The following is a 24246-nucleotide window of genomic DNA, read 5'->3' as shown; positions in this document are numbered from 1 at the left end:
GCATGGGGTGGATGTTTGGGGGCATGACTCTGTCCCGGGCTGCACCTGTGCCAACTCTCCAGTCCCTTCTTCTGTGGACCTCTTTGCAACATTTGCCCTCCTTTGTTCAGTGACATATTGCTGGATGTCCAGCCAATCATTTTCTGGCGTCCCGACTGCCCGGACAGCTGTGAGCTGGAAATGCATGAAAGGAACCACCTGGTGTGGGCAGAGCCCAGGGTAGCCAAGCCAAGGCCAGGCTGGGCAGATCCCCCAGAGCGGAGGGGTCCAGAGGTGATGGAGCATCTCGTGGCCAACAAGTGGAGCATGCACGGTGCGCTTTGAAATAAGGGGCAGCCTCTGTAGCCGGCAGGGGCTGTGGGGGTGAGGAAGCTGGGAAGAAGAGCAGCAAAGAGAGGAGAGGGAATGGATCAGAGGAAAGGCCAAGAAGAGGAGCGTGGCAGGCAGAGCTGGAGGGAGAGATTACAGGGGACGCCTGGCATAGGGACAGGGACAAAGTAGCAGGCAGGACATGCTCAGTCCTACCACAGTGCCCTGGGAGCCCCCACACTGGGGCTCCCTGTTGTTCCTCACAACAAGCTCTTAGTAATCAAGAACAGGCTTGATGATGGTAATGTCTGTCTTCCTCTCCCTTGCGTTAGTCACACTGGCCTCTGATATTTAACACACCAGGCGTGCTTCTGCCCCAGGGCCTTTGCACTTGCTGTTCCTTTTACCTGTGATGCCCCAACCCCTCGAGCCCCCCAGATATCCTCCTGGCTCCTTGTTTTATCCTCCTTTACCTTGTTTCTGATCTTTGCTTAAGTATTTCCTCCTTGGAGGGCTTTGCCAACTACTTTATTTTAAAATCGCAACGCCCCTACCCCGGCTTGATTTTTCTCCGTAGTACTTATCACCATCTGGCAGCCTGTACATTGTGCTTGTTTATTTGTTTCTCAACTGTCTTCTCCCTGAAAAATGGAACTTCCAGGAGGACACGAATTTTGTCTGTTTTGTTCTTCTGTTGAATCCCAGCTCCCAGAATGGTGCCTGGTCGCGACTGGGAATTTGGTAAAGGTTTTTGGAATGACTGAATGATATGAGCTCTTCCCTAAACAGCCCTTGTCACTCCCACTTTACAGATGAGGAACCAGAGGGTAAGCCCTGTCCAGGATCTGAAGCCAGTTGTGTGGGGGAGAGCAGGCTTTGTCCCCAAGCCCTGTGCCCCTCCTCGGGGGCCTGGCAGGGGAGGGGCGGGCAGGGCCGTAGTCTGGCACAAGGTGAGACAGGCCCCAGGGTCCGATGTCCCTCACTGACTGCTTCGTCTCCTCTTATCAGGCTGCGGTCCCGAGCCGGCGTCTGTCCCCGATGGCCCCCGCAGCAGCTCGGTGGAAGGGAGCCCCTTCCGCCCCCCGTCACACTCCTTCTCTGCCGTCTTCGATGAAGACAAGCCTATAGCCAGCAGTGGGACTTACAACTTAGACTTTGACAGCATCGAGCTGGTGGATGATTTCCAGACCTTGGAGCCCCGCTGCTCAGACTCTAGTAAGAGTCAGGAATGCAAAGTGAGCACGCGGAGGAAGTCCACGGATTCTGTGCCCGTCTCCAAGTCCACGCTCTCCCGATCTCTCAGCCTGCAAGCTAGTGACTTTGATGGTGCTTCTTGCTCAGGCAACCCCGAGGCCGTGGCCCCGGCCCCAGATGCGTATAGCACGGGCTCAAGCAGTGCTTCCAGTACCCTTAAGCGAACTAAAAAACCAAGGCCACCTTCCTTAAAAAAGAAGCAGACCACTAAGAAACCCACGGAAACCCCCCCAGTGAAAGAGACACAACAAGAGCCCGTGGAAGAGTGTCCCGACCCCAGCGAGGAGACTAGAGCATTCGAGATAAAGCCGGAATTGGCCAAGACGGAAGGTTCTGGACCGGCCGTGTCAGAGGAGGCGCCCCTGGATCTTGCTGCTGTGCCCAAGGCTCCCTGCCCTCTGGACTCAGAGGGTGCCGAAGGGGCCATCCCCCTGGCGTCTGGAAGTGGCAGGGTGCAGAACTCACCCCCTGTTGGAAGGAAACCGTCGCCTCTTGCCACGGCTCCGGAGGCAGCGGAGGTGACCCCGTCCGAGAGTGGGGGGCAGGAGGACTCCCCCGTCAAAGGGCTCTCGGTGAGGCTGGAGTTTGACTATTCTGAGGACAAGGGTAGTTGGGACACCCAGCAGGAAAACCCCCCTCCCACCAAAAAGCTAGGCAAAAAGCCAGTTGCCAAAATGCCCCTAAGGAGGCCAAAGATGAAAAAAACACCCGAGAAACTCGACAACACTCCTGCCTCGCCTACCAGATCCCCCGATGAACCCAATGACATCCCTATGGCTAAAGGTACCTATACCTTTGATATTGACAAGTGGGATGACCCCAATTTTAACCCTTTTTCTTCCACCTCAAAAATGCAAGAGTCTCCCAAACTGCCCCAACAGTCCTACAACTTTGACCCAGACGCCTGTGATGAATCCATTGACCCTTTTAAGACGTCCTCTAAAACCCCCAGCTCACCTTCTAAATCCCCAGCCTCCTTTGAGATCCCAGCCAGTGCCATCGAAGCCAATGGAGTGGATGGGGATGGGCTGAACAAGCCCGCCAAGAAGAAGAAGACGCCCCTAAAGACGTAAGTTCAGGGGTGCAGGTGGTCAGGTTAGAGGCGGAGGCGGGGCTGCGCGTTGGCTGTGACCCTGGGTCTCGTGTCTGGATGGACGTGGCTGCCCTGACCTTTCCCCCACCTGCCGTAACGCTGCCAGGTTTGCAACATGATACCTGTTTCCTTTCCTCTCTGCGCCCGCGGTGGTGGCACCTCCCAGCCACATGTCCCTTTGGGTCTAGAGTCCTCAATCTTTCACTTATTGTGGCAGTGGTTTAAAGCATTACTTTCAGCTGGAGACCTGACATTTGACTCCAGGGGACTGTGGGAGAGCCCATAGACAGGGAACTGTCCTGTAGAGACTTGGTCAACCCCCCTTTGGTGACTTAGCCTTTTTCCTATTTTGTGTGGGAATTGCTTTTTGGAGTGGGCTACAAGCTAGGAGATCTACCCTTAAAATATTGTTAGAATTTAGAGTATTTCTGTCTGCCTGTTAATGGGACACCAGCCCAGGAGTGAGGCCCATGAGCGAGAAGTCTGGCCTGGATGCCCCCCTTGCACCCCAGCCAACCTGTGAGAAGCACCTCGTTTGTCTTCCTCCCTTTTTCTAGCCATCTTTTGCAGACAAGACTCCAAGGCCCTATAGGTTCAGAAGAGATCAGTGGAACTCGAGTGGGAGAACACAGTCCCCATAATCCCTGGGAGGCCATTAATAGTCGGTTCAAGTATCCACTGACACTTGCCAGGGAGAGTGCCCTCCAGGACCTCCTGTCTGGGCCTCTGCAATTCATCCCCAGACCCAGCTGTCACCTGGATGGCCGCGGATCCCTGCTCAGGACATGGTTCCCAGCATCGTGGGGATGGTGCTTGGAGCCTCTCTCTTGCCCTCATGTGAAGTGTGGTCAGTAATTGATCAAGGCCATAGGGACCAGGCTTCTGGCACCAACCCAGCAGAGCAGACCACAGCTGCTGGCGCCTCTGACTCTGCCCGGTACAAATGGAGACAGCGTGACCTTTTTACATGCCATTCTGGGCTCCCCAAGGGGTTCACATTTGAGAAGCACCTGGAACTTCCTGAGAGGAGGCTCTCTAAGCAGACATTAGCCTCGAATATTTCAAGACTCATCTGAGATTGGCTCCCCAACGAGGCTTTTTCTAGACGCTCTGTTGAAGCTGTGTTGGAAGCTTTATTATTTTTTTGTTTGTTTTTTAATATGTCCTTTATTTTTATTTTTATTTATTTTTATTTATTTTTTTAAGATTTTATTTATTTACTCATGAGAGATGGAGAGAGAGAGGCAGAGACACGGGCAGAGGGAGAAGCAGGCTCCCTACAAGGAGCCCAATGTGGGACTCGATCCTGGATCCTGGGATCAGGATCTGAGCCAAAGGTGATGCTGAACTGCTGAGCCACCCAGATGTCCCTGTCCTTTATTAAAAAAAAAAAAATTCTCTTTATTTGAGAGAGACAGAGACAGAAATAGCAAGAGAGAGTGCCAGGGGGAGGAGAGGGAGAAGCAGGCTCCCCGCTGAGCAGGGAGCCCTATGTGGAGCTTGATTCTAGGACCCCAGGATCATAATCTGAGCCAAAGGCAGACTCTTACCCGACTGAGCCACCCAGACATCTGTGATGAATCCACAGCCCCAGATTCATCATTCACCATGAATAAGTGCCCCAGAAGCTTTATTTTAGGCCTCAAACAGAAGCCTGAAATGCCCAAATGACACAGCCACGGTCTCCCATTTTTGGAATGAGAGCCAACCTGTAGCCACCCACCCATACCCCCCTGTACAGTCTGACCCATCATCAGAGCTAACCAGCAGGTCAGGGAAGCCAGCCCATCCCTGAGTCTCGCTCTAGTGTAGACGGCTTGGAATCCTACACCAATGGGACAAAGCTCTTTGGGCACCAGAGCCCTCTGGGGTAATTGGAACCGAGCGGGGAGGGATTGCTCTCAGCCAGCCCCTCTCCAAAAAGCTGGGATGTCGCCCTGCCTTGCAAGCAGCACCTACAGTGGATGGCTCTTGTATCCCAGCCCGCTGATAACCAGTTGTCTGCGGATTTATCTTTTTTGTCAGTTCCTTTTGTCTGTCTCTCTTTTTTCTTGTCTTCTTGTCTTAGGATGGTTGAAGATGTGATGTCTGTGTGTTCTCTGTTGTAAGTAAATTTAATGGAATCTGCTGCTCATGCTACCTGTGCCGCTTTCTGCTTTTTTTCGTTTTTGCTTTCAAGCTCTTTTAATTTCCTCTCTGTGGCTGCTGCTCACATATTTCTGTGTCAGGCCTGGGGACGGGTGGGGGGGGGGCGCGGGGGGAGCATGGGGCTCCCCAGTAGCAGAGGTTACTTTCCTGTTTCAGAACGATTAGCATAAATGAAACTGCTTGGCTGTGAAAATGTGATTATCCAACATCTGCCTGCTTGTCAGGAATGGAACTTTTTTCCCCCCCTTGCATATTGGATGTCTTCATCTGAAACCCATATTTTTTTTTTTTTAAAAAAAAGCTCTCATTCCGTTCTTTCATTTCAAATCGGACTAGTGAGCAATTGCTTTCAAAGTACTGTGGCTTCACGACAAAATAACCAGCCAGCCGACCACAGGCAGTGGACCGGGGTCGCTTGTTCATGCTAACATGTGAAGCAGAGGTCATTGGGCTGTTTCTAATTGAGACTCCCTAAAATGCAGGGTTGGTTCAGAGGGAAACACACGGATGTGAGAGCCCTCGCCAGCCTGCTCTGGGCCCGCGTCCTTGGTCGCCCAGGACCAGGCTGGGTATCGATCAGCTTGCCACCCAGGGGTCACCCTGCTGGGCGTCAGTGGAAACAAGAGACCACCTCTGTGTCTGTGCTGTTTTGCCAACGGCCAGGAGGGATGCTGTGGGCAGCTCCCAGGGCCCCGAGGGCGGGTACCTTCCCTGCCTCTCTGTCCTTACAAGGGAAGCTGGCCTGGTCACAGGCATCCCACGGTCCAGGGATAGAGTTGAGTCTCTCAGGTTTGCATCTGCCCAAGGGATTTCTTTAGTTTTTTAGAACCATTTAGCAACTCCAAAATATACAGTTATATATTTATATGCATGGATAAATATATGCTTCAGGCTGGGACTGCACTGTTCGTATGGCAAATGCTATAAATGCTATAAATAACCATTTCTAAGTATTTTTTCATGACTGAGTGCCATTGTTGGAGCGTTTTATTGAAGAGAACACAGGGAAGGAACTGAGGGCCAAATTGCTCTGTCCATCCAGTTACTATTTAGAGCAGGGAAAGGTATTGGGATCTAAGGTCTGGGGACTTTCCCCACCCCAAGGAGCTGTTGCTTTGCTGGGGGCAGGACCATACCACAGAGGGGCCTGAGACCAGAGGCCAGTCTGCCTGGGAAATGACCCCCTGACACTCTGACTCAGTGAGCCATGTACGCGAACAGTGCTTTCCTTCTGACCCCTTTGCAAGTCTGAGCTGATGTTTCCTTTGCCTGAGTGACCTGCGTGCACCCCCAGTTATTTTCAAGAAGGAGAAAGGAAGGGAGAAAAGGGTCATTAACCCTGGTCAGGAATAGGCAGTAATCGTCGCATTCCTGAAAGAGGTCTGGAGACGGGTTGTTGTACCCTGTGAGTGTACTTCACGCTACCGAAGCTAGAGTGTTTAAGATGGTAGTTTGTAGGTCCTGTGTTTTCTATTACAATTTATTTATTTATTTTTTTTTAAGATTTTATTTATTCATGAGAGAGACAGAGAGAGAGAGAGGGGCAGAGACACAGGCAGAGAGAGAAGCAGGCTCCATGCAGGGAGCCTGACACGGGACTCGATCCTGGGTCTCCAGGATCAGGCCCTGGGCTGAAGGCGACACTAAACCGCTGAGCCACCCGGGCTTCCCTTCTATTACAATTTTAAAAAGAATCATCTCACCCCCAGCCCAGTTTCCCTGGGTGGTCGGAATCTCACCCAGAAATTCCAGGGTGTAGGGATCCTTTACGCACAGAGTTCCAGTGAGTAGGAAAGGACTCTCCCCAAAGACCCAGAACGTTCCTTCGTGTTTCTGCACAGCAGTCCGTTATGTGCCAGCCAGGAGACGGGATCCTGTTCATCGGTGTCTGGAACCTAGATCCCTGCCCCCACCCCTCTTGGTCCAGACATTCTTGGATGAATCTGGATACGTTAATCTCCCCCAAATCTGCTTTTTGAAATAAAAACATCTGGCTAAATCCAGCCTCATTTTCTGGGCCAGCTCTCCAAAGTGGCATCTCTTTAAAAGATTTCCGGCTCGAGGACCCGTTTTCCCTCTGGGGCAATGATCATATCTGTTGTTAAGTTGTGGACATCTCCTCGCCCATGTGGAGTGGTGGAGGCCTGAGCGCCATCTGGGCCAGACGCTCAGCGGAGGCCGTGGCTTCCGTCCGCTCTGGGGAGCTCTGGACTGTTCTGTACCACTGTTTGTTGTGTTCACATTTTCCATTTTGTTTCCAGTGACACATTTAGGGTGAAAAGGTCGCCAAAACGGTCTCCTCTCTCTGATCCGCCTTCTCAGGTATAATGTTCCCTTGCTATGTATGATTTTTAATCACTCACCCAGGCCGCCAAAGCCCATGTTGTTTTGATTCCCCGCTAGTCAACAGAACTTTCTTTTCTGCTCATCACGGGCACGTTTCCAACATCCTCTTTTGCCTCCTGCAGGGGGGGCTCCCTTGCTGTTTGCAGGACATTGTTGTGATCCCTTCCCTTTGGGAGAGATCAGAGTGTGTCCCTGAGAGTAGAGAGATGTTCAACAAAAGTGTTAGGTGGGTTCTGTAGGAATCCCGCTGATCCGTTCTGGCCAGTTAATCTGCTGAGAACTTCTGTGAATATGATTTTTGAGAAAGTCCGTTGAGATAAATGAATATATAGTGAAAAAGAACTGAGTGTCAAGAGCTCTGGATTATGTAACCAAAATTCGAGTGGGGAGATAAAGGAAATCATGCCCTAAAGAAGTGGGGTTTGGGCCCTTCCCCCTCTCACTGGTTCCTTTATGAGATCTGTGCCACGACCGTGGAAGGTTAGCCCCGGGCAGCGGGTGTGCCAGGCTCCCATCTGAGCCAGTGCAGCCCCAGCCAGCAGACCCTAGTCGGGCAGGGCTACACAGAAGGGCGCCCCGCCCCAGGACAGGGGTCTGGGGTCCCCATCCCAGCTCTGCTCTGACACTTCTGGGCACCACCTCTGCCCTGCTCAGCTGCTCCCTCCCTGTGCCCATCCTCCAGGGACAGGCACGCGGATCGCCAGGCGATGTTGGTGAGATTGGTGCGTGCACAGGCCCTAAAGCACTGTGCCGACTTAGCACAGTAGTTGCACTAATCAAAGGGCCAAGAAATAAATTTCCTTATTTTATTTCTCAAAGTGAATGATCAGGAATGTCTCGAATAACCCAGACACAAAATCCTGATCTTTTCATTTTTTTAAACCCACGGTCACCCCCTATCACGAGCCATCAGGAAAGGAAAATCACAGAGCCAAGAATTTGTCTCCTTGGGACCATTTAGAGCAGAATCCGAGGACATGCTGAGGATTTTGGTAGGGACCTGCCCTGGTTAGAGGAGCCCCAGACTTGGGTGGGTGGGCGCAGGTGGGAACGCAGAGACTGTGTGAGAGGAGAGACAGCTTCCCTTTTGCTCCCAGGACCCCACTCCAGCGGCCACACCAGAAACGCCGGTCATCTCCGCGGTGGTCCACGCAACCGATGAAGAGAAGCTGGCGGTCACCAACCAGAAGTGGACGTGTGTGACGGTGGATCTGGAGGCTGACAAACAGGACTACCCGCAGCCCTCGGACCTGTCCACTTTCGTAAATGACACCAAATTCAACTCGCCCACGGAGGGTAAGCAGTTTGGTGGCCGGTCACACCCCCGCCCTACCCTGGAGCCCACTGCCCCTAGGGAGCAAAAGGCCGGGAAAGAAACTTCCGAGCTAGGTAGCCTTGCCATCCGTGCACTCCAAGCTAAGGCTGTAATTTTTTTTTTTTAAGATTTTATTTATTTATTCATGAGAGAGACACAGAGAGGCAGAGACACAGGCAGAGGGAGAAGCAGGCTCCATGCAGGGAGCCCGATACGGGGCTCGATCCGGGGACTCCAGGATCACACCCTGAGCTGGAGGCAGACGCTCAACCGCTGGGCCACCCAGGCGTCCCACTAAGGCTGTATTTTAAAACAGCCTCAGGCTTGAACCCAGCTGTACCCCACCTCTGAGACACCAGCTGAGAGCCAGTGAGCTCAGTGCCCCCCCAGTTCCCATCCTGAGCTCACTTGAGCTTCGCTCCTTCTCTGTGGCTTTTGATGCCTGGGTGATCTGAAACACACGCAGCTGCAAGCAGCACCATTCAAGCCAAATGCTCCGTGTGGGTCAATCCCCTGCCCAGGCCTGGGGTCCCTAGGTGCCACCACTGTCCATCAGCCCGCAGGATGTTCCACAGGGTGGCCATACCTTCTCCTCAAGCCCCCAAACCAGATGGTTCACTCCAGGCTTGCCAACGAGAGGACAGTTTTCCTGAATAGGCTCCAGGCATGTTGATTTTCTCATTAATGTCTTTCTTCCTCCTACATGTATTTTTGCTTTCAGCTTTCTGCCCGATCCTTTGGCTTGAAAAATTCATCTATGTTAAGTCCGTGCAGCATGACTGGATGAATCAAAATTTTTTTTTTTTTTTTTTTGTAAACTGCTTATTCCACTAACAGTGGATAGATTTTTCTGAATCTATTGGCTCCCACACTTCCCTTTCTCGTTAGGAAAGCTGTTGAGGCCTGAAACCGTCTCTGGTCTGCTGGGGCTCTTCCCTACACCCGCCCCTCTGTGAGCTTCCCTCCAGCACTCGGGACCATTGTGGTGGTTCTCAGTCTCCCTTTCCAAGATCCTGATAATCCAACCATTCAGAAAAAATGAGTACAAATCAATATAAGGGCCATCACACATGAAAATCTCATTTGCACTTCTTGGCTGCTGCTAAGGAACCACCACCTTCATTAAATGGCCTCCTGCTCCCTCTGGGCAGGTGGTGGTGTCACCAAGAGCAGGTAGTTTGGGATTGTAGCTCGGACTGCTTCCTCTGCACACTGTTCCATGACCCGGCTCCTCGGGGGCTTGCTTTGTGTCCATAAAGTCTCTGAACGATATGAGTGAGGTCCTGAACGATATGAGTGAGGTCTGTGTCATTTTTGGTGGGGGATTTTGGATGCTTACCTTCTCACCACAGTGCCTCTCTATAGTTTGAAGATGAAAAGACCATCTAAATTATGTGTACTTTGGCATTATGTGCTCTGTGGAACAGAGCCTTTTGGTTAGCGGAGGCTTGACAGTGACCTTACTGCAGACTGACCCCAGGGGCCCTGGGACCCGACCTCCACCCCTCTTCAGCCCTTTCCTCTGCACGAACACCTGGGCCACGAGCCTCACTGAATGGAACCACTTTGCCCCATGGGTGCCACCCCCCTTGGCTGCCACTTCAGTGCCCTGTGCCCTGTCTCCCATACTTGCCCTGCCCCTCCAGCTCTTCCCTGGGCATCTCTGTGCTGCCTGCCCTCTGTGCTTGGTTGGGGCTACTCTGAGGTCACTTAATGCTGTAATGATGATGCAGATACATGCATTTTTTTTAAAGATTTTATTTTCATTGACAGAGCATAAGCAAGGGGAGTGGCAGGCAGAGGGAGAGGGAGAAGCAGATTCCCCGCTGAGTAGGGAGCCTGACACTGGGCTCGATCCCAGGACCCAGGGATCATGACGTGAACTAAAGGCAGACTCTTAACCAACTGAGCCACCCAATACATGCATTTTTAATAGAAAATATAAAGATCCTCATAGTACCTGTTAAGCTAGTAGGCATCTCATTCCATGGAAACATAGTTGTTCATCTTTAACATGGAACCGAAGCAAACTACTTGCTAGCTCAGCGACATATTTGATCATTGCTTGTTTTCTCCAAAAATTCAACAGATAGGTAAATCTGTACATTTGAAACAAAGCTCTATTAAACCTGCCTCCTTAGAAAGTGATTGTGAGGGACACCTGAGTGGCTCTGTGGTTGAGCGTCTACCTTCAGCTCAGGGCATGATCCTGGGGTCCTGGGATTGAGTCCCGCATTGGGCTCCTTATAGGGTGCCTGCTTCTCCCTCTGCCTCTCTATGAATAAATAAGTAAAATCTAAAAGAAAGAAAGGAAGGAAGGAAGAGAGAGAGAGAGAGAGAAAGAAAGAAAAGAAAAGAAAAGAAAAGAAAAGAAAAGAAAAGAAAAGAAAAGAAAAAAGGAAAAGAAAAAAGGAAAAGAAAAGAAAAGAAAAAGTGTGAAGATTCAGGAAGTCCCGACCATAATTACAGCTGGTGGGCATTTGGAAATCTATGACATGTACAAATACAGGACAGCTGCAGTTCCAGGACATGTCAGCCCTGCATTCACCTTTCTAATACAGCCCGCTTCCCTGCAGCAGCTGGATGTAGAAACTGGATGCCCAGCCATACCAGACCCACCCCTAGGGTGCTGATGTCATCACCAGAAAGAATCTGGCCAGCGCTGTAGGCGTGCTTGAGGCTTTGTTACACAGAAATCACAAATCACAGGAAAATGAGATTTTGGTTTAGAAATAATTACTACCACCTAAACAGGTATTTGCTACAAGGCCGATTCTCTTTAAGTGACAGTAGTGAGGCGGGAGCTGTCACTGGTGAGCCCCACTGAGGCTCTTGTCTACAGGATTTCATTTCATCGTCTCAGTTCTAGAGAGTGGATTTCTACTCTTGCCCACCTAGGCGCGAGGAAGCCCAGGCTTTGAGCTGTTAGGACTTGCTGAGCATTGTGGGGCTAGTCCATGGAGAGGCTGGACCCAATGGGTCCTGCTCTTACCACACTCTTGTATGTGAGCACCCTGCAGGCTTCCTTTCATTGACTTTAGAAATTCAGCGGTGCTTCCTCATCTAGGTCCGCGAGAGCTTCAGGCTGGCTTATTAGTTCAAGAAACCTGGATGGAGCTAGATTAGAAAGATGCCCAGCTAATTAAAATGACGTGTCTGGGCTGTAATTACATCAGCTCGCTGTGGCAACACTGATAATCTCCCACTGGTTAAAAACTCTGATTGGCAATTACAGATGTTTTTCTTTGAACGCTTGCTTAGTAAATGGCCTCTTCTGCACTTCTGGTGCAGCCTTGGGGAACGTCGTGGGGAAAGACCTCGTCCATGTGGTCCCTAGGGATGCAAAGATTAGGAGCTGTTTGGTAACATAGCCTCCTCCAAGGCCTCTCCCAGCTCTGGTCCAGGAGACCCAAGGAGAACAGGGTTTTAGATTCACGAGTCTGGGTGCCCTTTGAGGGTCACCCAGCTCCCCGTCTCCCTGACACACAGTGACATCCGCCCCCACCTTTCCACATCCAACAGAGGGTAAGGTGACCCCCTCAGGAGCTGAATGTTTTCCCGTGGTGGGCACCATTGCTGTCACGCTGCAGACATGCAGCAGAGTGACAGTAAGGTTGTTGGGAGCAGCATCCTTGTCCCCTAACCAAGGGGTCCCTTCTCTTCATCACTTATGTTCAAAGTTCCAGAAATCCTAGCAATGAACAGTTATAATAGACCTGGTCACAGTCCCTTGCATCTGTATAGCCCGTGGTAGGGCCTTTACCTGACATCATTTCCCTTTTTCTTTTTTTTTTTTTGCAAAATATGGGCACTTTGAGCTCCATTTTACAGGTAAGCCAGTAGGCAGGGTAGGTCAGGAAGTGGGCTTCCCCGACCCCGGGAGTGACGATCTGGACTCACTCACATCCTCCGGCGTCTTTCCAGTCCCCAGCCAAGCTCTGGCAGCCAGAGTCGAGGAGAGCAGCCTCCCAGCCCTCCCACAGTGCATGGACCAGCATGAAATAATTACCAGAAGCGTCCTCAGAGATGACAGGACCCGTTTATAATAACTGGGGCCTCTGCATCTTGAAGCGGCAGATGCTTCAGCGAGCGGCCTCCTCTCTTGGACGTGAAGGTGTCGTGTCACTTGGTGCAACTGGCATTACCCTTCCTGGCCTGCCAGCTGCCTGTGGCCGGGGCCCAAGCTGGACATGGCTCCCCCTCCAAGCCGACCCTTTGAGGCTTAGCACTGAAAGCAGATGAAAGATTTTTGAAAACAATGTTCTGGAAGATGTCCCCTCAAAGTACAGGAGATGATATCGATGACCTGAAGAGGGGTTGTTTTTCTTCACATCTTTTCCAGGCCAATTCATTAAAGATTTTATTCATTTATTTGAGAGAGAGAGAGAGAGAGAGAGAGAGAGAGAGAGAGAGAGAGAGAGAGAGAGAGAGACCAGAGCAAGCGAGAGAGAGCACAAGTGGGGAGGGGGTCAGGCAGAAGGAGAGCGAGAAGCAGATGCCCCGCTGAGCAGGGAGCCCAACTTGGGGCTCGATCCCAAGACCCTGAGATCTTGACCTGAGCTGAAGGCTGATGCTTCACCAACTGGGCCATTTTGTAAATTAAAATGAGAACCCCCAAATGGCTAGGATTGGAAGTTTCAGGCCGTGTTCTGAAGGAACACCTCCAGACATCAGCAGGGACCGAAGGTCCTGCGGAGAGCCAGCCTCCTGTAACCACACACGTTAGGATGCAGACATTTCTCGGGGTTGGGGAGTGGATCAGATAGCCCCCCACTGTTGTACTGTCATCTGCTGCCTTCAAAAGGAGGAGTGAGGGACCCTGGGTGGGGTCAGGGGGAAGGGACCCCGTTGGCAGGTGAGAAAGAAGGCAGCTAAGTGAGCTCGGTGACCTGAAACTCACCGTGATCAGCTGCCAGGGGACGAGCTAAGATTCCAGGCGGGACGCTTCACTGAGCCGAGCTGGTAACCGGAGCTGGGCATTGACCCAGGGCCATAGTCCCTGGAAAAAAATCTCTCTTAGCTTGGCTCTTAGCCTGTGAGGTGCATCCTGGGTGCCCCGTGCCATTGTGGGGTGTGCTGGGGAGGGGGTGGTTTCTGTTAAATAATTTAGGGTTAAATGATGCTTTGGTACTGTTGGAGAAGGAGGCAGCTGATTCACTGTTACCTCCCAACTTAAAACAGTCTTTAATAGGACAATGCAATAATAGCCCTGAGCTCCTACATCTGGAAAGTGAGAGATCTGGAGAGGGCCCCAGAAATCAGCCTGTCCTCGCTGTCCCTACCTTACCCCTCATTTACAAGATGGGGAAGACAGGAGGTCTTCCTGAACGAATACTTCTATGCTACATCCTAAGAACGGGTGCCCACGCCAGTCACAGGTGCTGAGCTCCGGCCCAGCTGTGTACAGTTTGCATGAATCTCTGCTCCTCCCGAGTGATGCACACATCGGGACGTAGGCCTGCCAGATGCATGAGGTCTTGCTGGCCGTTGATCCATAAAACTGTCTTCGTTCCCCTGAATAGGCCAAGCCCACTGGAAGGGGGTGTTTGCTTCGCTGGGGACATTTGGAGCCTCCTGAAGGGCCATCTTCATGTTTCAGCCCTTGAGCTCATACGGCCACAAGCCCACACACTCGCAGGTTCGGGGAAGGGCTTCCAGGAAATATGTCACCTTAGAGCTCATATAGAGGAATCCTTTTTAAGCGATGCCTTTGACAATCTGCAGAAATAGAGCTACTTTAAAGCAGAACTGTTATCTATACGTTCTGTTAAAAAAGAGAATTCAGGCATTAGGGATCGCCGCTCACACTCTTGGACAGCTGCTTTCTGAGCAAATCACATGTCACCCCCTGGTTCTTCTCAAGTAGGAAAGAACCATCTGGTAGCTTCTGTGGCTTCCGGGTACCTCATCCACCGTGCCCAGCACAGTTTGAGGCACGTCGAACGAGCTCGGAACCCACTCACTGGATGGGGCAGGCGGGGGTCAGTGGAGGGGCAGTGCTGGGAGTGTCCTCGTGTAACCTCCTGGGGACCCGAGGGGCCCAGGGCTTCTCATTCCAGGGAAAGCCTCTCGAGGTTCCCTTCCAGCCTAAGATCTCCGGGCCATTTGAAATAGGTAATTTTTCCCCTTAATTGGACTTCCGTCATCTTTGCATCTGCAAATCTGATGTGGCCCCAGCCCTGCAGGCCCTGGCAGGACCTGGGGAAATGTTCCAGGTGACTTGCAAAGCTGCTCTTAGCAAGCAGCAATGCGGGAGCAATGTGCATTCCTCCCTTACCTCGGAGGATGGCCCGGGTTATGTTCTCAGAGAGGGACCAAGCTGGGGCCAGTTGCAAAATGTCGTCAGGGTGTGGGGACATTTTTCATGTCGCACGTGATACCGACAAAGAAGCAACACTCATGACAGGCTGTCCTGGAAGCTCGGTGCATAGTGCTCAGATCCGCTCCTGGTCAGGCTGTGCTGCTCACACTTAACTCCCTTGGACTCTCAGGCGCCCAAACGGCAGAAGCCCCTTTGCAGCCAGAGGCTTACGAGTGGTCTGAAAATTGCTGAGCTGAGCCTCTCTTACCAGCTGAATTGGAAACCTTGAGTCCTTGGACAGGCTCAGAGTTTAGAATCTGGTTCCAGACCCCACCCTGCCTGGCCCAAACCTTTCCGTTTTTTTTTTTTTTTTTTTTTTTTTTTTTTCCTCCACCCCGACACTAACTCTCCTTTTGTTTTTTGTTTGTTTTGTTTTGTTTTGTTTTGTTTTGTTTTTGCAGAGTTGGATTACAGAAACTCCTATGAAATTGAATATATGGAGAAAATTGGCTCCTCCTTACCTGTAAGTTCTGCCTCAGGCCCGCAGGGGACTTGCTTTCCCTCCCTGTCTTGTGAAAATGCAGGGGCTGGCCTCCTCCTGAGCTCAGGCCCCAAATCCAGGGTCCTCTTGTGCCCGTAGCATCCTGGGCTTCCCAGTTAAGGGTGAACTGGGACTGGGGCTTGGAGGTTTGTATTCCGCCCACTTCACATGGCATTTTCAGGGAGAAAATGATAGAGTGCAGTTAGGCTTCCCGTATCATTACTTCCCTAGACTGAAAAAGAACTTGCCAGAGGTTTGCTTTAGAAGGTAGAGCAGTGATTTGATTGCTTTTAAAGTGGCCTCTTTTCTGTTTTCTTCAAAGTAATTGCTTTATGTAACTGAGGATTGGCTCTTCTGGCAATAAGTCTCTCTCCCCCACCCCCTCCATCCTTTTCCATTTAAGTGGCTATGATGGGCACCTGTCCTCCTGGCTTCCCGTCTGCTGCCTGCAGGGCACTTGGTTCTGAGCATGCCCTCTTGTACTCTGCTGTTGTCTGGGGATGCCATGCGAGGCCCAGAGGTGCCAGAGGAGCCTGGTGTGACACTACTGGCCCAGACCTGTTGCTTCTGTCTTTATCTTTCTTTGCATGTTTGTAGATGCTTGGTGCTGCTTCTAACCCGCAGTCAGCAGACCATGATGGAGGCGCTTGCCACATTGGGCTGTCATGCTCGTCCCCTTCATTCGACTATGGGGTCTCGCCTACCCCTCTATGCTCAGAGCCCAGCATGGGTGCCCATCCAGAGGGAGTGGCCAGTAATGTGGGCAGATGGAACAGCGTGCAGCCTCCCCGACCCCTCTCCTGGGGTCCTGGCCCCTCTCCCCTTGACACTGTTTCCAGCAGCGCACACACACTTCCTCTCCACCTTCCTCTTCCCTCTTGTTTTCCTCTCCTCTCCCCTGGCCAGTGCCAGCTTGCTCCTCCCTTCTTGGTGGCTCTAGAAGGGTGAAGGCTTTGCCCCCGATGAGTGATTTGTCCACTGGAGAGAGCTCTGATGTTCATCCCACCTGCAGCCGGGCTGACTTGTGCCTTTGATCCTTGCAGCAGGACGATGACGCCCCGAAGAAGCAGGCCCTGTACCTTATGTTTGACACATCTCAGGAGAGCCCGGTCAAGTCTCCCCCGGTCCGGACGTCAGAGTCTCCAACGCCGTGTTCAGGGTATGACTTCCACGAGGAGAGCATTTTGGGTCAGGGCCAGCCGTCCCCAAGCCTCTGAGCCCTGTGGCACTGCAGTCGTGGCTCGGTTTCATTTGCATTGATGTATTCAGGCAGCCACATCTCGGTTTCTGAATGTCTTCCTGGATGTACATGTGGGGTTGGGGGGTTACCAGCAGCCCTCAGTCCTGTTAACAGCTGAATGCGTGAGCCCCTCTGATCACCCCCGGTGTACATACAACTTTGTGCTGTGATTTGTTCCATGGGGAGACAGCATGCCACAGCATTTGAACCCCGAGTCCCACTCTCCCCTCTTACTGGCTGTATGACCTGAGGCAGGTTACAGGACCCTCTTGTGCTATGGTCTCCTCATGGGTGAAATGAGGGTAGTAACAAAAGCGACCCTATAGAAATTTCACGAGGATTGAATGAGGCTCTCAGTCTTCCAGGCATCCCTCAACTATGCAGTGGGGCTGGGGTGCCTGTCCTCCAAAGCCGTCAGGAGGGTGAAATGGAGATGCTCTAAGGAAAGGGCAGTGCCGGGTAGACGTTTGCTGTTAAGGAGGCTGTGAGTTAGCACTGGTCAGGGTCCCGTTCTGAGCTGTGTGGTGCTGGATGGGGTAAGGTTGGGGCACCACTCTGTGGCTGGGACCCTCCCATCCTCACTTCCCTGCCCCTTTCTCTGAGCAAGAGTGAAGAAGCTCTTGCTTTGACTTCCCAAAAGGACTTCTGAATTCACCGGGGTGTTGGGAACGATGATGGCGATGTCATTACAGCAATAGTCATGGTGATGGGTACCGAGTCAGCTGCTTCACATGCAGGCAGTGTCTCCCTTGACCTTCACAGAGCACGGTCTCACCTCCTGTCCTACAGAAAAACTGAGATGCAGGACACAGTTGTCTCCCCGCGGGGGCATAACCAAGGGACTTCTGACCTTCCCCTGTCGGGTGTGGGGGGCAGGAGGGGCTGGACCACCTTTTTCCCTCGGGCTGTCCAGCCTGCAGGCTCCCTGGCCACCCAACACCTGCCCCATTTTCCCTTTGGGAACATAGCCCTGGGAAGTCCAGGATCCCTTCTGATGGTGATTGAGTCAGGGCATCCTGGTCATTTTCAGTGGGATTTCCAGTGAGAAAAATAAAGATGCTCTTTGTTTCCTCAGGTCAAGTTTTGAGGAAACTGAAGCCCTTGTAAACGCTGGGGCAAAGATCCAGCATCCTGTCACACGAGGGCTGGCTCCCAACCAAGAGCCACACTTGCAGGTGCCAGAGAAATCCTCCCAGAAGGAGCTGGAGGCCATGACCCTGGGCACTGCTTCAGACGCGATTGAAATTGTAAGTGGGGTCAGAGGGGCCCGAGATCACTGGGGGTGAGGCCTGACCCAGCTGGGTCCCATCACCAAGGAGTCCAACCCTTCAGAACAACACTCACCCGGCCCCTGGTATGGGGCCCCACCCTGACCCCTGGACCTCAGAAGCCAGCTTAGGACACCCCACGCCATAGCCATGAGAGAAAAGCTCTTCATTCTCACCAGCATGGTTTTGCGGTTCTTACCTCACCGCTTTACGATTTTTCACCCTATTCCCTTGGGCCTGGACTGTTGCTTTGGAGCTGTCCTCAGTCTACATCCTGCTTCTCCATACTCTCTATGGCAGGGGGCAGGGAATGGTAGGGCAGGGGACACCCCTTTTGGAGAACACTTGGTTTTCCGGGCCCTTGGTGATGGGCAATCCCTCCTGTTTATAGACCTATTTATATCCCTCCCCTCCCAACCCCTCTGGAGCCTTGCAGAGCAAATAGACCCCCTGAACATCTAAAATGGACCATCCTTCTAGGTGAATTTTATTTTTATCTCTTCTACCTCCTTCCTAGCAGTCCCTGAGAGGGTTTGAGGCCATTGACTTAGTTACTTTTAGTGTTACTTTTATTGTTCTGTATTAGTAGACCATTCAGTTACCTCCTGCATCAAGTATTTATTGAGCACCGCTGTGTGGCAGTTAAATACTGGGAAAATATCAGTAGCCAAGAGGAAAGCAGATGTGGTTCAAACAACCTCTCAGGCGCTACGGAAGGACTCGTGCATGATTCAACTTCTACAAAGTTGGCTTCTGATTTTGGAGTCTTTCCGATCTAGCCAGAGACACTCTATTTTACATTTCATCTTTCTATTATTTAGAAAATGACCTTCACCAAAACCTTTGATGCTTAGACTTGGAGATTTTTTTTTTTTTTTTGATGAGTTAGTTATATTATGTTCAGGAAACCCATCAACTGCCTTGTCCACCCACTGAGATTTTCAAATAAATAAGTAAATGGTCACTTTCCTCCCACTGCCTGGTGAGGGAGTGAGGGTGGCTAGGGATGGGTGGGCACCTGAGGCTGTGCTTCCGGGGAGGGGGTGGGGCCTGTAAATCTCCAGATGCCCATGGTCAGCAGCAGGTGAGAATTAGTATTGGCCTCTAATACTCTTTAGTCTTAAATCAGAAATGTCCAGCAAATAGGGGTGTGGTCCTGGCTTGGAATCAATGTCACTGTGTCTCCTCTATTTTTCCTCCTGTCCTCCTGTGTCGGCCTTCAGACAGCTCCTGAGGGCTCCTTTGCCTCTGCTGACGCCCTCCTCAGCAGGCTAGCTCATCCAGCCTCTCTCTGTGGTGCGCTTGACTATCTGGAACCCGACTTAGCAGAAAAGAACCCCCCAGTATTTGCCCAGAAACTTCAGGTTTGTAGCTCACGTGTGACCTTTTGGGAGTTTGTGAAAACCTCAGTAGAGAATGAACTCCGAACCCCAAATGCAATGAGGCAGGATTTAATGAGGCGTTGCTGGAAATGTTCCAGATGAAATCTCTTCCCCCTCAAAGACTGATGTGTGGATGTTCTTGCTCCAAGATGCCAAAATGATATAAATCGTGTGATTACGTACAGGACAAACCATTTGTATTTCAATTGGGAAATTGGGCCCAAGCCATCATTTTTCAGAAGTTTTGATAGCCCCAAAAGCAGTTTCTGTGATTTATTCACAGAACCAAGGGTATTAGATCACCTTGAAGCCAAGCTATTTATAGACACACAGGCGGGGAGGCTATCTCAGACTCCCATTGAGATAACATCTGGACTGGGTCTTACCAAAACAATTAGCTACTCTGTGCCTTAAACTTGACAACTTAATTAAGACCTTCAGAGCAAACCTGGAGAGATTGTTAACAGTCATTTGAGAATGCGAAACCATTCATGAAAATTGTTGACCAACTTTACATCAAACAAAAGGAAAGAAATCAAAGTGCCATAAAAATTTTGATCCCATTTTGAAAATCATCCCATATGATCCCATGATCCTTCCCCACAGACATTCCAAAGGGCAATTAAAAAATAAAAAGAAATTAAACACTTATTTCATGATCTGCTGAGGTGTTAATTGTGCAAGAAAGCCAGAGCGTGTGTTTTTCCTGAGTTACCTGTCATGACACATTCACGTGGCACATTCATTTCTTGGATGTGGGAAACATTGACATCCTGTCTTGATGCATTTCCCCTGCGATTTGCTCATCCCCCCCCTCCCACCCCTCCGGCAGGAGGAGTTAGAGTTTGCCATCATGCGGATAGAAGCCTTGAAGCTGGCCAGGCAGATTGCCCTGGCTTCCCGTAGCCGCCAGGACACCAAGGTACGGATTTGCTGCTGCCATGCGCTGCCTCTTGAGAATGTGGTGTGGTCCAGAAGTTTCTTTCCTTGCTAACCCTTGGCCAAGCAGGCAATGTCGGTGTTCTACAAAGTAGTCTAAATTTTTCTAAAAAGCTAAAAGCATAACTTTCGCATAAATAGACACTGAGCACATGTCTTAAGATCTAGTTAACTAGGTAGTGAAGGAACCAGCAGGGTGGTAAAGCAGGTGGAATGGAGAAAAATAGAAGAACCCAATGCAGAGTCAGTGAAACAAAGGCCAGAATCCTATTGCAGCCTTACTGCAAAACTCGATATAAAACTGGTTTTATGATACTGGCTAAACAAGACACTCGAATATAACCTTGGAGGTTTTTTCCTTTGTTTTCTGCGAAAATCACTTGCTTCTCAAATGAACAAATAATTTGCAACTTTTCTATTTTCTACGAGTTAAGACCTAACCATACTGAGACTGGACCCTAATCAATAGTAAATAGTGAAACCGAGACCTTCCTGAGACAGTGGGTGGCCCTTTAGGCCGGAGTCAATAGAATTACAGAAAAGCAACCCTTTTCTATAAAGGGCAGATGGTAAATATTTTAGGCTTTCTGGGCCATCTGGTCTCTAACAGCTTCTCAGCTCTGCCACCGTAGCTCAAAAGCAGCCACAGACAACATGTAGATGAGCAGGTGTGGTGATGTTCCAGTTGAAACCCTTTTTACAAACTAGGACATTGGGCCATTTGGCCCACATGCCACAGTTGGCTAACCCCTGCTCTAGAATAGAGTAAGATCCTGACAGCACATGCAGAAAGCTTTCGGCCTGGCTTCCGAGTTTGGAGTATTTTTTCTTAACAATTTGAATGAGTTACTGAAGGTGTGCAAAGCTCTGGCCTTCTGAGAAGGTTCAGGCCACCCCTCAGGGCCCACGGGGAGCTGTGGTCTCTGAGGAGCTGCTTCATTGCCATCCCGCCGCGCCGCGCCCAGAGTTGGGCAGCCGAGCACGCTCTGTGGCCTTGAACGTGTTGGTGAACCTCTCTGAGCCTCAGTTTCTCCAGCTGTGAGATGAGGCAATGAGCAGTGAGTTTGCAGGTTGCTGTAAGGGTTACGGATTGTGTGGAGGACAGCACCGTGCCTGGCACACAGTAGGCGTGTGGTAAATGACACCTGCTCTTGGTGACTAACTTTCACTTTTTCTCTGTTAACCTGATCAGCTACTCACAGCGTCTCTACTGTAGAGGGGTCTGGGTCCCATTTTACAGATGGGAAAGTGGAGCCGTGGAACCGGCCTGAGGCCTGATAGTGATTCACTGATCCAGCAGGAACTAGGACTCTGGTCTCCAAATGGCCCTTGCCTTGCCTGTCCCACCTCAGGGAGCAGCTCCCTTGGCACCAGGTCAGGAGTCCATGTGCTACTCCTGCCCTCAGGGCCTCCCATGTGTGGCCTCCCTGGAAACTGTCCACAAGGTGGGGGGCTCGCTCCCAGAGACCTCTCTCCATGAAAGAAGGTGGTCACACTGTGGGTGTCCAGACTGAGAACGCTGGGACCCAGAGCAGGGACGGGAACGTTAATGCACATTGCTGACGTTCCTGTTCTCGCTGCCAACCCACATAAGCTTCGGTGTAGTTTCCATGAGAAAGATTTTTAGAAAATCACCAGGCAGTGAGGATTTTTTTCCCCCGTTAGATTTATTTCTTGATATCTTTTGGGTAGTGGCTTAAGGACAGAATGAATAGCTTCAGGTCTGGCCACCATAACTACAGTATATTCCTGGCCAGAGGTTTGAGGCAGGATTGACCATGTTCTAGTAAGAGTTCAGATGGAGTGTGGAGTGTTCCGGAGTGCCTGGTGCCCCTGCCGCCTCCTTCCTCCAGGGGATTCATCCAAGGTGACAGGTCAGCAGATCGTGGCTGGCCATTGACTGTCTGGCGATGACAACCTGTTCCCAGGCCCCGTGTCCCACTTTTGATTTAGAAAATACTGTCAGGTGAATCCACTGTGTGTGGGTTGGAGGGATGGCCCCAGCTACCTCCTTATATATTATTTCAGAGGAGTGTGCTAAAGGCAGCATTCGTGAGGATAGAGCCGTCGGGGAGTGTAAGGAACATTTTTCTCTGCCATGGTAACTTGTACCACTTTTTAGGTTTCTGCGGGTTTCTTGTTCACGTAGACGCTTGATTGCCCCTCGCCGCATTGGAAGTTGCTGATGTGGAGAAAGAGGAACAGCAGCTGTATACCCAATTTGCTCTTTTTCTTGCCCATAAATTTCAGCTGCAGGTGACATAGCCCAGTCTTTTTGGCAGCACGGTCTTAGACTGTAGCTAACACAAAAATGAAATCACTTGGGATGAAAAGAAATCACTCGAAGGGCCTGGAAGCAGCATGAAATATGGTGGCGGTGGTTTCTGGTTGCTCCTGCGGGAGCTCCCCATTTCCCTGTAGGCCCAAAGCCAGCTGAGCTGACCCTCCTCGGGCTGCGGTGGGGTTTCCTGTCTCATTAGTCAGAAAATCTTAGAGACGAGGAAGACTCCGTGGGGCTGGGGTGTCGGGCTGCAGCTCCTGATTGTTTTTCTTCCACACACTCTTCTGGCTCCAGTGAATCCAGTGGTCCTCCTGGGGTTCATCGGACCAGGGTGGCCGGCTGTGCGGTACAGCAGCCCCGAATGTAACCAGGATGGAGAGAATATGAAGCTCCCATCTGTGTGGCTTTGCAAGGAGTACAGGGCGCGTGGGGGATGGATTTAACTTGTGTGTGTAGCAGATAATGGTTGCGATCCCTAGAGCCCTTGGCCTTTCTGGATGAGGGGACCCAGATGTAAAGAACGAAGGATGTGTAATGTAGGAACAAGGAGCGTACAAACGGCAGGCTTCAGGACCCGGCAGGCTTCAGGACCCGAGGAAGTCCCAGAAACAGGCCCCTTTGTGGGGGAGGGGGGAGAGGGTGCCGATCTTCAGTGTCTGATTCCTCTAGGAGTCCCAGCCCCTAAAGGCAGACCTGGATTTTACGGGGGCAGGAGGAGGAGTTAGGTCTGGGACCACCTGCATCGCTGAGTGGCCGGACAGCGTAGGCTCTTTTTCTGGTGCTGTGTCCACAAGCTGTCCACCACCCCCGGCATTGAACAACACAATACCTGGAAGCTGCAAGAACCTTGTGAAGAGCAGTGACAGGGGGCTGGCATGTGGGTTTCAGCTTCTATTTGCCCCTTGGGGGAATTTGCAGTCATCGCCCACAGCTGGTGTCGAGAAGGATCGAGGCCCTGTCTTGACTCAGTGGGAAGGAGAGGCCATTGGGTGGCTGGTGGCGCCTCCTGTGCGCGTAGATAAGGGCACATCCAGTCATCCTGAGCTTAAGAACTACCTGCTGTCAAATTTGGATGCTGCAGCACCCGAAGGAGAGGCCCCTCTTCCGCCCCACCTGGCCCCACCTAGCCCAGACACCCTCCCGTGCACCCAACCTGGTCTACTCTCCATGACCTTGGCCCAGCTTGCTGTGGTCTCCTGGCCTGATCTAGACTCCAGGGCCACATCCCGTGCACACCTCTCCCACTGTTCTCACGGCTGGCCAGCCGGCCCCCAAGGACGGGAACCCCACCATGGTTCCAGGTTGTCGGCTTCCCCTGAGGCCACGAGGAGGTCTCTGAGCCTGGGTGAGGGGCAGGACGGCAAAGCCAGAAGAGCCCCAGGCATGAGGTCTGCAGGCCCGAGGGTGCCAGTGCCCTGGGGGTCCTCGCAGGGACCCAGATCCGAGTGAGTGGATTGAGGGGTTAGAAGTTGGCTCCAAAGGCTCGTGCTATTTCTGAGTCGTGGCCACTTTCACATTTTAATTTGTGATTCTCTCGGCTTTTGGGCTCCCCCAAAGCAGCCAGGGGGGGCCTTGTGCAAGAGAAACAAAGCCTAATCTAAGCCTGATGTTAAAATATCAGTCAGAAACCAACCTATTTCAGTGAGAAAGGATTCCTGGTTGTAAGAGAAAACCAGGGTGTGTACCTCGAATTTCATTAGCATGCAGATACCCCAGGCAGTCATTCAAATGGATTCTGAGGTCATCTGTTCCTTTATTGAAAACACCAGGTGGCCGGGCTGAAAGGTGGTGGTGAGTCAGTGTGTGTGGTGGTTAACCATTGTGTTGAC

At 51.4% G+C, this 24246-nt stretch overlaps 1 protein-coding gene across 19 annotated transcripts in view; it reads left to right on the top strand.

Moving 5' to 3' along the window:
- Positions 1 to 24246, top strand: part of TACC2 (transforming acidic coiled-coil containing protein 2) — a 213260-nt gene that overhangs the window by 170323 nt on the left and 18691 nt on the right. For 13 of the 19 annotated variants that reach the window (XM_072805034.1, XM_072805046.1, XM_072805045.1 and 10 more), the window contains 8 exons: positions 1318 to 2632; positions 7066 to 7126; positions 8248 to 8446; positions 15228 to 15289; positions 16351 to 16466; positions 17623 to 17794; positions 19039 to 19179; positions 20030 to 20119. In XM_072805034.1, the coding sequence (XP_072661135.1) occupies positions 1318 to 2632; positions 7066 to 7126; positions 8248 to 8446; positions 15228 to 15289; positions 16351 to 16466; positions 17623 to 17794; positions 19039 to 19179; positions 20030 to 20119 (2156 nt within the window). The remainder of the gene's footprint in view (positions 1 to 1317; positions 2633 to 7065; positions 7127 to 8247; positions 8447 to 15227; positions 15290 to 16350; positions 16467 to 17622; positions 17795 to 19038; positions 19180 to 20029; positions 20120 to 24246) is intronic. The other 6 variants (XM_072805043.1, XM_072805044.1, XM_072805051.1 and 3 more) reach the window with 2 other exon arrangements.

Source organism: Canis lupus, chromosome 29, assembly GCF_048164855.1.
Source record: "Canis lupus baileyi chromosome 29, mCanLup2.hap1, whole genome shotgun sequence".
Lineage (NCBI taxonomy): Eukaryota > Metazoa > Chordata > Mammalia > Carnivora > Canidae > Canis > Canis lupus.
This window is presented reverse-complemented; position numbering and strand designations above follow the sequence as displayed.